Genomic DNA, 13,825 nt, shown 5'->3' with positions numbered 1-13,825 from the left:
ACTTTGCTGAGAATGTGAGATCGTAGCAAGGCTGGGCAGCAGACTACTGTACGGCGTGGCGAGACCAAGGCCAGGTAGGGCTGGCCTGGAAGTCCATCAGGAGCAGCAGGACTATGACAAGAAAAGACTCAGGATGTTGTAATTTAGAGATAAGGCAAAACTTTTTTAAAATCACTGAGACATCTTTGGATCTCTCTCAACTATAGTTTGGTGATTTCAATTAATCCACCCCTATAGGGAACCACAGGTGAGGTTCGCTTGGTCTAGCAAATTATTTCCATGGATATCCACACAGTTGAGTAGAAAGCGCCAGGCCTAGCCCTAGAGTCAGAAGACCTGGGCTTGGTCCTCAGGAGCCGCTTGGCTGCGTGACCTTGAGCAAGTCATGCAACCTCCATTACCTAGTCCTCCGCTCATATTGGAGTAATAGTGCCCACTTTATAGCATAAAACTTTGCACTTTTAAGAAAATTTAATACTTTTTGGAATTCTTTCATACGTACTATCATTGTCAATGAAGTGTAAGGTGGTAGCACCTTTGACAGGAATGATCAATCACACAGAATTTCTCTATAAAAACATCTACATAATGAATGAAAAAGCACCAAACTCTATATTACTTCCCTTGTCAGAACTCAGAAGGAACTCCCAGTTAGGCACACAAATTAAAACTTCTCTTTGGATCTCCTTCAAAGTGAGCAAGAGGACATGGACAGCAGAGTGGCACCGCCTACAACCAGCAAATACCCGTTAGCATCAACTTCAATTCACATCAGTTTGTCTCCTCCCTTCCTCCCTACGGTAAGGCTTTCTCTTAGGTTGCTGTTAATACTTCAGGGAGTTAAGTCTCCAGATAATTTTGAATGCGACTTCCTAATGGCCACCAATACTCCAGCTAATGAACCTACTCTTCTGAGTTATTATTCAGAATTTAGCAATAACAGGAAGGTGGGGGAAATGTAAGGGAACAGAGAAATGGATGGATTTCAGAAGGTTAGGGAGATTTAGTGACCAAGTAGCCACGTGGGAATGTAATCTGTATAATTCAGCAGGAATATAAAATCATAAAATGAACTGCTCCATAGGGTACAGAATCAAAAGACTAAGTGTGGCTAAGTCTCCATGGCCCCAAAGAGGAAATAAATTAGATAATCATACAGAAAGATGCTTTTTGGCTTGGATCTCTAGATCATTGTCTCAACCAGCTACTAACAGATAAGTCCCTGGGGAGCCCTGATTCCCTATCTTTCATCTAAGCCAGTGGCTCTTAGCCTTTTCTCCACCTTCAAACCATTTACAATATTAACCTCTTCCTCTCTGTAACATCTCTCACTGCAAGCAGAGATTGGGGGTGGGGAAGGAGAATGTGAGTGACCCCTATTCTGATATACTGCTTCCAGAATCACTAATTTTAATCATTTGGAAATCTATCCGAAATCTAACCCATTGTCAAACAAAACACAAACAAACAAACAAACCAGTGCCCAAAAAACCTCCGTTTTATGAACTGTTTAGATATAATGGAGCTAAAATATCAGAACTGGGTTTCAAGCCATGAATCTGACATATGGAACACAAAGAACAGTAATCAGATTAAGCAACTAATCAGGATGACCCACATCCTGTAAAAGCACCTTTCCCTCGGGGTCAGACTGGTGTGTGGAAGGCGGTTCGCCCTTTCACATCTTGTCACTTTTAACCACTTCTTCAGTCACGATTGAAAGAACACTTTGAAAAAAGACCATGCCTCTCAATGAATGGCTTGTTCTTACCGTACTTTATCAAACGGGGAAACTATGCTAAGTTAACCAATTATCCTTCTCTCTTTACTCTTAACTGATCAGAGCCTTAATGAGTGCCCTTTCTGCTCATAGACCCTGCCCTGTGTCTCACCATTCAGCTCCTGGGAAAAGCAGTTCAGAATCCACCTTCTTCATGAACCTTTTCCCATTATCAACCACCACGTTAGTACACTCAACCTACCCTTCAGTTCTTCTGTGTCCATATAAAAATGTACAACTCTAAGGAAACATGCTATTCCATGGTATATCAGACCTCTCTGGCCAACTGGACTACCTCAATTTTGACAAGAATCAAAATTAAATAAAACCCAAATGTCCCAATAAAAAGCACAAGGCACTAATTAAATATTTTTGATGGAAGTATGCCAAAATGACATCTCTTAAAGGAGAAGTAAGTGTAAAATAGTCTCAAAGATGGCTGATGTATCAAGACTGATGTACCAAGACTGAAATGTTATCTTTTTGAAGCTCCCTGGACAAGCTTATACAGTGCAAAGATTAACAAATAACAAATCACTTTGGAGAGGTTCTCCTCATCTGGGAGAAAAATAAACAAAATAAAAAGGGGGGGAAAAACAACAAAAGCAAATGCTATTTTGTTTTGGAAAAAAGTAAGAGCAATAATGAATCCATTTGGCACTCCAAAGAAATACTATCATTTCCTTGCTCTTCTATGTATCCCAGCACTGCTTCAAAATCACTCATTTGTACCAAAACCAGTTTGGTGGCACAGGATAAATACCAGTGAGGATAATTACTATTAGGAACACTCTCCTGGAGGGATCCAGGGAGAAATTTCTGGACTAATGAACAAGAAATGAATTAAGTTATGTCCATAATGCAAATACATTTATTTGAAAATATAAATGTACATTTAAGAACCAATGGTCCTGAGAATTAAGGATGAGGGGCGCCCGGCCTGCGGGGCTCAGTGGTTGAGCATCGACCTATGAACCAGGAGGTCACGGTTTGATTCCCAGTCAGGGCACATGCCCAGGTCTCGGACTCCATCCCTAGTGTGGGGCAGGCAGGATGCAGCCAATCAATGATTCTCTCTTATCATTGATGTTTCTATTTCTCTCTCCCTCTCCCTTCCTCTCTGAAATAAAAAGTGCATTTTTTTAAAAAAGAAGAAGTGGGAGAGGAAGGTCATTTTTTAAAAAAAAAAAGGATGAGGAGCAAGGGTTGGGGGTGACGATCATCAGGCAATTAGGATGATCTTCATAAACATAAATAATGCCATCAAAACGCATCCATGCATATGATTAATGCACTCATTCAGCAAATACACAACGGCAGCCCCTGGGGGCCAGACTCTGTGAATACCTTACAGATCTGCCATCCTGGACTCGTTCTTAGGAAAGGAAAGAGCATTTGTCAAGTTTTTACTCAAAGGAATCTCCTTAAGCTTCCTAAAGCTCTTCCTTAATTACATCAGTACTCTTAACACAAATATTTACTTTTTTTAATTAAGAAAAAAGCAGGATTTCTTCAAGCTTGGGAAAAGCAGACTGGGAAATATGTCCAAACTGAAATAACAATTGGGCCCAAAATACCTAACCTGGTACTAAGAAAAGCACACAGTCCAAAAGCATGGTGTTTAAAGGTTGGCTCAAAGGATAACTAACATGAATGAACCCTGTAAACTTTTCAGCAGCCCTATCCAGATACCAAAAGCCCAGTTTTGCAAGATAACATCAAGCTAAACTTTTATTCCTGGTGAAACGTTAATCATTGTTCTTGATCACAGAGATCTTGAAAACCATTGTGCCTAGAACAATGTCTGGTACATCACAGGTCTGGAACTAATTTTTGTGGTACAAACGTAAATGGGTCAATATTTTGTCATGATTCCCCGGCCTAGACTCTCAATTCCAATAATTACAGGCTGTTGTTGTTCCTTGTGATTAAACCCCTATTGATCATGGTAAGTTTTGGTGTTGTTTTTTGACAGCATCCGGGGTACTACTGTCCCAAGAAGCACACTTGGAAAAATACTTGCCCACAGAAACACAATCCTATTAACTAACACAAAGAGAACCTAGCTTGGCATTTCCACTAACGTGGATTGTTCTAGGGGAGATGTACTATCTATCTGAAGGCCAAAATGTCCACCTCAACAGGTTATCCTCCATCCATTTGCTGGGACCTACCGCAGAGCCTCCCGAGTGTGTTCACACTCATGCCTCTGCTTATGCATCGCCCCTCATTTTTTTTTTTTTCTAACAAGAGGAAAAGCTGGGAAACAAGAACTCTATTTTGCATGTACTAGAAGCCCTGACAAACTGCCACAGCTCTGCTCCTATTCTCCCTTTTTCTCCTTTTTGCCTCTTCCAGGAATTACCTGTCCACCAGACCTGTACCTCTCACAGGCATCAACTATATGACCTATTCATCCGCTTTACTATTACACTTTAAGAGAAGTTAAGCTATCACTGTAGTTTACTTAAAATCTCTTTTAATCAATGCCACCATTTCTTCTTTTAGGGGGAAATTTCCGTCCCTTCCCTAATCTCTCTCTCCTAATAATAAATGTATCTTTTCCCTTCCTGGGTTCCTCTAACTTGTCTTATTGGCCTCAAGTTGCACTCAGTGCCCCCAAATCGAAGGCTCCTCACTCTTGGATAACCGTGTAAGATGAAGTGGGAGGATCACACATTTAATCCAAAAGAAAAGAAAAAAAAAGGGCAGCTATTGCAACAGGAGGTAGAAAGTTACAGATCCTTAAGTTTCTATAGAATTGTTTTAGAAATTAGCAACGCACATGCAGCGAGCTTAAGAGCCCATCCAGATGCAAGTAAAAAATCAGGGACTTGAGTGTTCCTTTCCGGGACCCTTGAAGGAAGTCCAGGCACCGCCAAAGTTTGAGGAGGGGGTTGCCACGGCACAGCCATCGTGGGGGTCCCTCCGGGACTCGGGTACGCCGCGGACAGGCACCCGCCGGCCACGGCTCCAGGGGTCTCGCTCCCGGGGTCTGTGCTAACCACACAGTCCACCTGACTCTGGGCCTTCCTCCCCGGAGCCCCCACCCCGAGGCTTGGGCACCCCCGGAACCCTCGGCCTCGTCCCCCAGGATCCGCAGGGCTGACGGGGTCTGGCGGGTACCTGGTCGTAAGGGGACTTCTCCAGCATCTGCGTGCACAGATCGGCGCAGAGCTGGAACTTCCTGCGCCTAAAATAGCTCCAGGCCAGGAACAGCGGTTCCATCTCTGGGCCCATGGCTGCCCAGGGCTGCCCGGGAAGGACCGCGGACCGACCCCAGGGAGGGCGGCACCGCGGAGCGGGCAGCGTCCAGTTCTGCCCGGCAACTCGGCGACAGGGGCCTAGCCAGAGAGGAGCCCAACATTGCGCCTGAAAACAGGAGACAGAAAACAAAACAAAACACCGCAAGCAGAACTCAGCTGCGGGCGTGCCCATACGCTAGGGCTTGCCAAACGTGGTGCAAGAAAAATGTGTACTTTTAAAGACTACATGTTGCATTCATTTCGAGAAGGCAGCGTAACTAAAGTAAGAGGCGCTACTTAGACACCTCCGACTGGGGTCCTCAACCTCCCCCTTAGAGGCGCGGTTGCCTAGCAGCCGAACGCTCTTCTGACTCTGCCGATCACAGAGTTGACCCTCCCACAGGCCACTGTCTTACTCTTACTCCTCTACCCATTTTTATCGCTATCAGTTGCCCTTCCGACTCTAGAAACGCCAGCTTGCAAACCGCTTTTTCAATATCATCCTGCCCGTTAGAACCCAAAGCCCTACCTAAAATCTTAGAACTCTCCAGTCTGTTTCTCGAAGTCCCTCTCACCAAATCCCAAAGTCCGAATTGACAGGAACATTGAAGATTGCTTAGTTCAATACATTCATTTTTTACAGATGAGAAACTGAGCGAGGCTGAGAAAAGAGAATTTTTTTTTTACCTTATGTCACATGGAGTTAGGGATCTGGGCTGTATAATCTGTGTGGCTACCCACAGGCTGTTATTACTATTTGTTCATTTGATGCTGCACAGGGATTCTGGATTATAAATTATTCATTTTTACCAAACAAGATAATGTGTGCAAAAAGTTAAAAATGAGCTTTTGAAACACCATCTTCAAACACTTGCTGTTTGTCCAATGTTTACTTGTGCGGAGTAATTTCTTCAGGCACAATTCTGACTTTGCTCTATAGATCAACACACATGACAAATACCTTTAATGGTTATGAATAGAGAAGTGTGACTGGGCTAAATCCAGGTAGACTTCATTATGGAAGACTAGGGCATCTTTATTCTTTGCCTCCTTCCTACCGCAGTGGGAGAGGCAAGAGAGGAAAATTAACTCAATACTGAGTAACTTTCTGATCAGGTCTCAATCTCCTTTATAGATAAGAAACCAACTGCCAACAGCACTGAGCAAAGATAAATCACAATTTTCTCAAACCCCTAGGGTACCATCATGCAGACATATTTAACCCAGATACTTATATATTTCATAGATATAAAAATTAAACTTAACCTTTCTGAGAAATGGGTTGTGAGTAATTTTTTTGTTTGTAAAGAATCCTTTACTAGCATTTTTTCTTGAATTTTTGCATCTTGGAGGCAATTAGTTTCAGGATTATGATTATTACAATTATGTATTAAAATTAGTGCATTGCTTTTTGATGGGAGTGCCTCTAGAAATGTAATCTGTTCTGATGCAGCAGCTTATTGCTTTAAGGTGGCAGATCTTTAGGGTCACACATGCTGGCATTTGACAATTAGGCTCAATATTCCACAGGGTCTTCTCACTAATGTCCTTTTTCTCTCCCAAGACCTCACTTTAGATACTATATTATCCTTAGTCATCATGTCTCCTTCGGCTCCTGTGGTGAGTGACAGTTCCTCAGACTTTCTTTGTTGAGGAGTGCCGGTCAAGTATTTTGTAGGATGTCTGGGAAGCTTCTAAAAATACAATGCCCAAAGTCCATCTCCAGATATTCAGTAAATGGTGTGAGGTAGGGCTGAGGAATCAGTATTTTTTTTAAGTTTCCCAGGTCATTTTAATGGAAAACCAGGGTTGAACAACCACTGTGTGGAGTTCAAAATAGCCTTGTATATATTGAGAGTATTGCCAACTTCCTAGAGAGAAATAGATTTTTGTAAGTAGGATACAGAAAGTATCTTAAATATATAATATGTATCCTATATAATAAGATGTAATATGCGTAATGACTGGATCACGGATCAGCAGGAGGGTGGGGCAGCGAGCTACAAGCGGGCAGCAGAGAGCTACAGGAGGGGGCAGGGCAGCAAGCTATGAGAGGGGGCCGGGAGTAAAGGGGGAGGAGCGACAGGAGGGTCAGGCAGCGGGCGGAGAGCTACTGGAGGGCGGCAGCAAGCTACTGGCGCATGGATTCCTGCACAGGGCTATAGTATTAAATATGGGACAAAATAGAAGCATTAAAATATCTTAGGAGCATATAATTCATCTTAGCTTCTTTCAGAAGGTTACTCTTTCTCTTTCAGAAAAGTCAAATGGATGAGAAAAATTACAGAATACTTAGCAAATTGCAGAATGTTATGTCCAAATGTAGCATAAAATGTACCTTTCAAAGGTAATAACATGTTATTTTTAAGTCATGTACTTGTATTTATGTTAATTTTATGAATGTGTATTTTTTATCATTTCTAATAATGCATAAATCATTTTTAATATAATGCCATTAATAGGAAAAATCATTGCTGTAACAATTTTTGGTGAAGAGGGTAGATAAGAATCACTGGGGCCATTTTCCTACTGGAGAAAATGAAGCATAGCAAAACAACATAATTCCTTTGAAAGGGTCAGTTTCACAATCAGAGCTAGATCTCAGTTCACGGATCCTTATCTTTAGCTCTCTAGCAACTGAATATCGCTTTAGGTTAATTGGGCTTGAAATCAAATACTGGAGATAATGTAACTTTAAATGTCAAAAGTTAAACTTTCTTAAATGTTAAATTGGAGTTATTCAGGCCATGAAAACTTAATCCAAAAGAAAAGTAAAAGTATAAAATAAGATATTCTCTTGGTTAACTATTATTTGTGTAGGCCCTATACTTGGTGATAAGAATGCAGATATGAACAAGACAGGTGTCCCACCCTAAGGTTATGTATGTACTAGAGGCCCGGTGCATGAAATTCATGCACAGGGGTGGGGGTCCCCTCAGCCCAGCCTGCACCCTCTCCAATCCTGAACCCCTCAGGGGATGTCTGATTGCTGGTCCATCCCTCTCACAATCCTGGACCACTGGCTCCTAATTGCTCACCTGCCTGCCTGCCTGGTCGCTCCTAACTGCTCCCCCCTCCCCTCCTACTGGCCTGATTGCCCCTCACTGCCTCTGTGCCAGCCTGATCGCCCCTAACTGCCCCCTGCTGCTGGCCAGGTCACCCCCAACTGCCCCCTCCCTGCTGGCTAGGTCACTCCTAACTGCGCCCCCCACCCCCCGCCAGCCTGGTCAGCCCTAACTGCCTCCCTGTCAGCCTGGTCACCCCCAAATGCCCCTCTTGCCAGCCTAGTCACCCCTCACTGCCCCCCCTGCCAGCCTAATCACCCCCAACTGCCCCCCTGCCAGCCTGGTCATCCCCAACTGCCCCCCCAACCGGCCTGGTTGCCCCACACAGCCTGCTGTTCAGCTGTTTGGTCGTCCCTCACTAACCCCCTGCTGGCCTGGTCACTCCACGCAGCATGCTGCTTGTTCAGTCATTGGTTTCGTCCCTTGGGCCTGCCCTGGGTGACTGGGCAGCCGTCATCTGAGGCTTGCCTGCACCTCGGGCCAGCCCTGGGCAGCTGGGGGGTTGAGGGGACTGGGGGACTCCGGAGGCAGGCACGCGGGGTGGGCCTAGCTGTGCTGTGCGCCTTCCCCCCCAGCAGGGCTGAGGGGACTGGGCGCCTCCATCTTGTGGCTGTGGGTGCCGCCATCTTTGAGGGCATGGCAGTCAATTAGCATATTCCCTCCTTATTGGCTGTGGGCACTGCCATCTTTGTAAGGGTGTGATGGTCAATTAGCATATTCCCTCTTTATTAGATAGGATAAAGTGGAGCAAAATAGGTTTACAGTTGTTCATATGGAAAATAATACAATAATCCTATCTAATAAATAGGGAATATGTCCTCACAAAGACGGTGATGCCCACAGCCAATAAGGAGGGAATACGCTAATTGACTTCCACGCCCTCAAAGATGGCGGCGCCCACAGCCACAAGATGGCGGCACTCAGTTCCCTCAGCCCCCCAGCCACCCAGGGCCAGCCCGAGGCATAGGCAAGCCTCAGATTGTGGCTGCCCCACTGACCAGGGCCAGCCTGAGGCATAGGCAAGCCTCAGATGGTGGCTGCCCAGCCGCCCAGGGCCAGCCCAAGGCCCAGGTAACCAGGGCCGGCCAAGGCGTGCGCTGTGACAGTGACAGCAGCCGAGGTGTGATAGGGGCGTCACCTTCCCCAATCACCAGGTCGCCTCCTGCCCCTGAGGGCTCCCGGACTGCGAGAGGGAGCAGGCCAGGCTGAGGGACCCCCCCTCGAGGACATGAATTTTCATGCACCGGGCCTCTAGTTTATAAATAATAATACAAGAATAAACTCTGTGCTTCGCCTACTCTCAACTGTAAACCTACTTTTGCCCCACTGTGTATAAAGAGTAGTCAGTGGAAAGAACATTGAACTTCAGTTCAGACTGACTGTGTTTTCTCAGGCAAACTAGCTACTGCATGGTGATTAAGAAGTGGGCTCCGAAGCCAGATTTCCTATATTTGAACCTCTTATCACCAGAAAGGGACCAGGCTGAGGCACGTCTGCCCCAGCACAGTTTGGCAGGGTTCTTGACTTCGTTCAGGAAAGAATTCAAGACACGAATACAGGTGATATTGAAAGAGTACACTTATTAAAACTTGGGGCAGTAATTCTTATCCACCCCCTTCACCAGGAACTGTTACAACTACTATTTTTCCTATTAATGTTTCCCAATAATGTCTAAGCCCTAAAGGCAGGGCTTAGAATAGAAGAACCAACAGTAACAGCAGTGAGCCTAGGCTGGGCTGCTTTTGGCTCCCTGAACACTTAGGCAAGCCCTGGCTGGCCAGCCCTAGGCCTGCGCATTGAAAGGTTTCGGTCCAATTTTCCCAACGGAAAAAATATCCTCGGGTGAGGTTAACAAAAAAATGAAACAAACAAACAAACAAAAAAACAACTTAGGCAACAGGAGGGCTCTCGGGGCTTAGGATAAAGTAAATCACACACATGAGGAAAAGGAGGCGCGGGTGTGGTCAAGGGAGACAGGTTGTGTACTTAAGGGCCACCACAGAATCTCCCCACTGCATATACACTGAGTGGCCAGATAATTATGATCTCTGAACGCATAATAATCTGGCCACTCAGTGTGAGTGTGTGTGTGTGTGTGTGTGTATACACACACACATATATATATTATAGGCCCGGTGCATGAATTCATACATGGGTGGAGTCGGCCATTCTGGCCAGAGGGAGGGGACATGGGCGGTTGGCCAGCCTGCCTGCTGGTCGAACTCCTGGTCAAGGGGACAATTTGCATATTAGCCTTTTATTACATAGGATATACATTGAGTGGCCGGATTATTATGCCTTCAGAGATCGTAATAATCTGGCCACTCATTGTAAAATGGGGATGATGGTGATGATGATATGAGAAAAACGATGATAGTAGTGACTATTTATGAGCTGGTTGTGGAGATCAAATCAATTTGATTCAAGTAAGGTGTAATTGCATTGTTTTTTCAAAGGAACATAGAAATGCTTTGAGGTGGAAACCAAACAATGTATGCAACCAGGGATCTCCTCAATTTTCTGTCAGACAACATTATTTCATGCTAGAGCAGTGGTTCCCAACCTTTTTTTGGCCACGCCCCACCTAAGCATCTATAAAATCCTGATACCCCGCCCCCTGTGATATATAATTCTTATTATTCCAAAAGTGAACTCCTATTCACGTGGAGGAAGCCTAAAAGGCCATTGACTTGGTCTAAACAAGCTTCCAAAGAACATGGCATCCATGAAAGAGCAAAGTAAAAGAACGAAAGGACAGTTGAAGTACTGAGGAAGAAATCACTAAGAAATAGTTAAAAAATAGTAATAACATGAAGTGATATGAAAAAATAGCAAATAAAGTTTCAAAACATAATAAAGAACTGAAGTGCATAAATATGTTTCCAATATATATTTATATACAGTATAAGAGACCCCCTAGAACCATAAGAAATGCAAAAAATTCACTGTTAATTCATTCTCGAATTTCCCCCCTTAAAAATCAAATTACCCCCCTGTGGGTCATGTGCCCCATGTTGGGAACCATTGTGCTAGAGATAGAGCACTTTGAGGCAATATCAAAGAAATTGTAGGTTGGTTATATTTTTCCAGTTTCTTGCTGAGGTATTTAATATCTATTGATACTGATATTTATTCAAATGTGCTTTTAAATACATGCTATGAGATGCAAGGGACACGGAGTAAATGATGCAAATACATTCAATAGGACCTATCCGGGTGAATAGGTACAGTAAAGGCACAGGGCGGGGTGACTGTGCCCTTGCACGGGGTGGTTGGTAAAGAGCTCTGCAGTCAGCAGCTCAGGAAAAGCTTCCCAACAACATGAAATCATGTGGCCAGGAAAGTGGGTGAGGAAGGAAAGAAGAGGCAAAGGTAGGCTGAGGGACAGGTCATCAAGAGTGGGGAACATCACGCAATGGAGTTTGCATATGCAATGAAAAGCCATCAGAGAAGTTTTTCCAGGATAAAAACAACTCGAATAACTAGGAGTGAAGTCAGGGAGGTCACTTCAGATGCTATTGCAAGAGTCAAGGTGCAAAATGCTGGGAGTAATGCAGATGGACAGAAGTGGACCAAATATATTAAAGAAACTAGAGGCCTGGTGCATGAAAATTCATGTACTGGAAGGGGCGTCCTTCAGCCCAGCCTGCCCTCTCCCACAATCCGGGAGCCCTCAGGGGCGGGAGGTGACCCAGCGATCAGGGGAAGGCGATGCCCCCATCACACCTCTGCTGCTGCCACTGCCAGTAGTGCAAGCCTCAGCCGGCCCTGGTTACCTGAGCCTTGGGCGGCCCTGGGCAGCTGGGCAGCTTCCATCTGAGGCTTGCCTGCACCTCAGCCCTGGGCAGCTGGGGGGCTGAGGGAAGGTCCAGTCACACCCTGCACCTGCCACCCCTCCACCCAGGGGGGCTGAAAGGCCTGGGGGACTCCAGCAGGGCTGAGGGAACTGAGTGACGCCATCTTGTGGCTATGGGTGCCACCATATTTGTGATGGCGTGATGGTCAATTTGCATATTCCCTCTTTATTAGATAGGATAGAATGGCCCTGGCTGGTATGGCTCAACTGGTTGGAGCATCGTCCCATACACCAAAAGGTTGTGGGTTTAATTCCCAGTCAGAGCACATAACTAGGTTGCGGGTTTGATCCCCAGTTGGGGTAAGTATGAGAGGCAACAGATCAATGTTTCTCTCTCACATGGATATCTCTCTCTCTCTCTCTCTCTCTCTCTCTCTCTCTCTCTCTTTCTCTCTCTCTCCATCCCTCCCTTATTATCTCTCTAAAATCAATAAAAACATATCCTGAGGTTGAGGATTAAAAAATAAATAGAATCAATAGGACTTGGTAACTGGTTGGATATGTGGAGGGTATTTGGCTAAGAAAAAAGAGAAAGCTAGGCTGTCTCTGAGGTTTTTAGGTTGTGAGTGTATGGTATGGAGGAGAAGGAATAAGTTGAGAAAAAAATATATTAAATTCAATTGAGGTATAATGATTTTAATGTTTTGGGACAGCCAGATGAAGATGTTCTGTTGGTAACTGGACATTGATACATAAAAAGAAGTCAGCGGTAGAGATAAAATGTGACTCATGTAATTATACATCTTTTCAATGGAGAGGATGAGATTATCCCATGGAGAGTTTGCTTAGAAACTTATAGTCAATTCAGTGAACAGAATAAGAGGTTTGGCTATTGGAAGAGCAGAGCCAAAATTTTTATTATTTGCCAATTGCTGATCATTGTTTTTCCAGGAAATTTGTCATATAAGGAAGCTCTTGTGTGTTTTTTAATATTTATTTTGTATTCTGCAATTTATTGGAAACTGATTTAGTCATTTGGAATGCTACCTTCATTGCGTGCTAAATTCTAGCATAGATGGTATACTGTTTCTGGGTTGTGTATTCAGGGCCACTGATGTGAAGGTCAATATTTATGAAGGCATAACACATTTTAATTACTATAACTCTATTTACAAATATTCACATTTTTCTCAGGTCTTCAAATTCATGTGAAAAACTATTTTATGCCACAAAGTTAGTCACAATCCAATATTACTGGCTTCAAATAGTTGAACAATAATTTTTCCTAGCCTGGTGGGAAATACTCTGTTAATAGCATGCTGCTATTATAGCAAACTCCAAAGCAAAACGCACAATAAAACTAGTGACACCCCTGAAAATAAATGAAATGCTCCTCAATTTATGTCCATGGGCTGCATTACACTCACCTCAAATCACTGGCCATCTGCCAAGACCCATTTTCCTCCTGTGGCTCTCCAATGAAGTTGCCACCTGCTACTTTGGCAAAGGTCTTAAGAAAGTAGAAATACAATTCTTAACCATTCCCTTTTGTTCCCACTTTGCTTGTTTCATTCTGAATTTCACAGGCAATTACACACCCACTAAGGTGAGGCATCTAGAGTGTCCTTGGAAATATTTATCAAGTCCCTCTGATTCATATTATACAGGACAGCCTAAACAGTTTGAAACCAAGCCTATAAAGAGAGATTGATTACATTCAGCTGCTTTCTCCATCAAGCTTCTTGTACTCTGAAAATCAGATTCTGAAGACTGAAAATGAATTAATTTTCAACAATTGAAGTGAGCTTAGAACTCTGTTGGTATACATTTTATTTATGTGATAACCACTTCTGGCTGCATCTTATCCGCAGGCAATTGAAAGTGATATGAAAGAGTGCCTGATTTTCTATTCATTGGGAAGGAGTCATGCAGATTCTTT

General features: G+C 44.0%; 1 protein-coding gene across 2 annotated transcripts in view; it reads right to left on the bottom strand.

The window, feature by feature from the left end:
• TTC8 (tetratricopeptide repeat domain 8) overlaps positions 1-5,110 on the bottom strand; it is a 35,838-nt gene extending 30,728 nt beyond the window's left edge. For both annotated transcript variants that reach the window (XM_079769079.1, XM_079769080.1), the window contains exon 1: positions 4,907-5,110. In XM_079769079.1, coding sequence (XP_079625205.1) covers positions 4,907-5,020 — 114 coding nt within the window. In that variant the 5' untranslated portion in view covers positions 5,021-5,110. The remainder of the gene's footprint in view (positions 1-4,906) is intronic.
• Between the last annotated feature and the right edge of the window lie 8,715 nt (positions 5,111-13,825).

This window comes from Cnephaeus nilssonii (assembly GCF_951640355.1).
Source record: "Cnephaeus nilssonii genome assembly, chromosome: 4".
In the NCBI taxonomy this organism is placed as follows: Eukaryota; Metazoa; Chordata; class Mammalia; order Chiroptera; family Vespertilionidae; genus Cnephaeus; species Cnephaeus nilssonii.
This window is presented reverse-complemented; position numbering and strand designations above follow the sequence as displayed.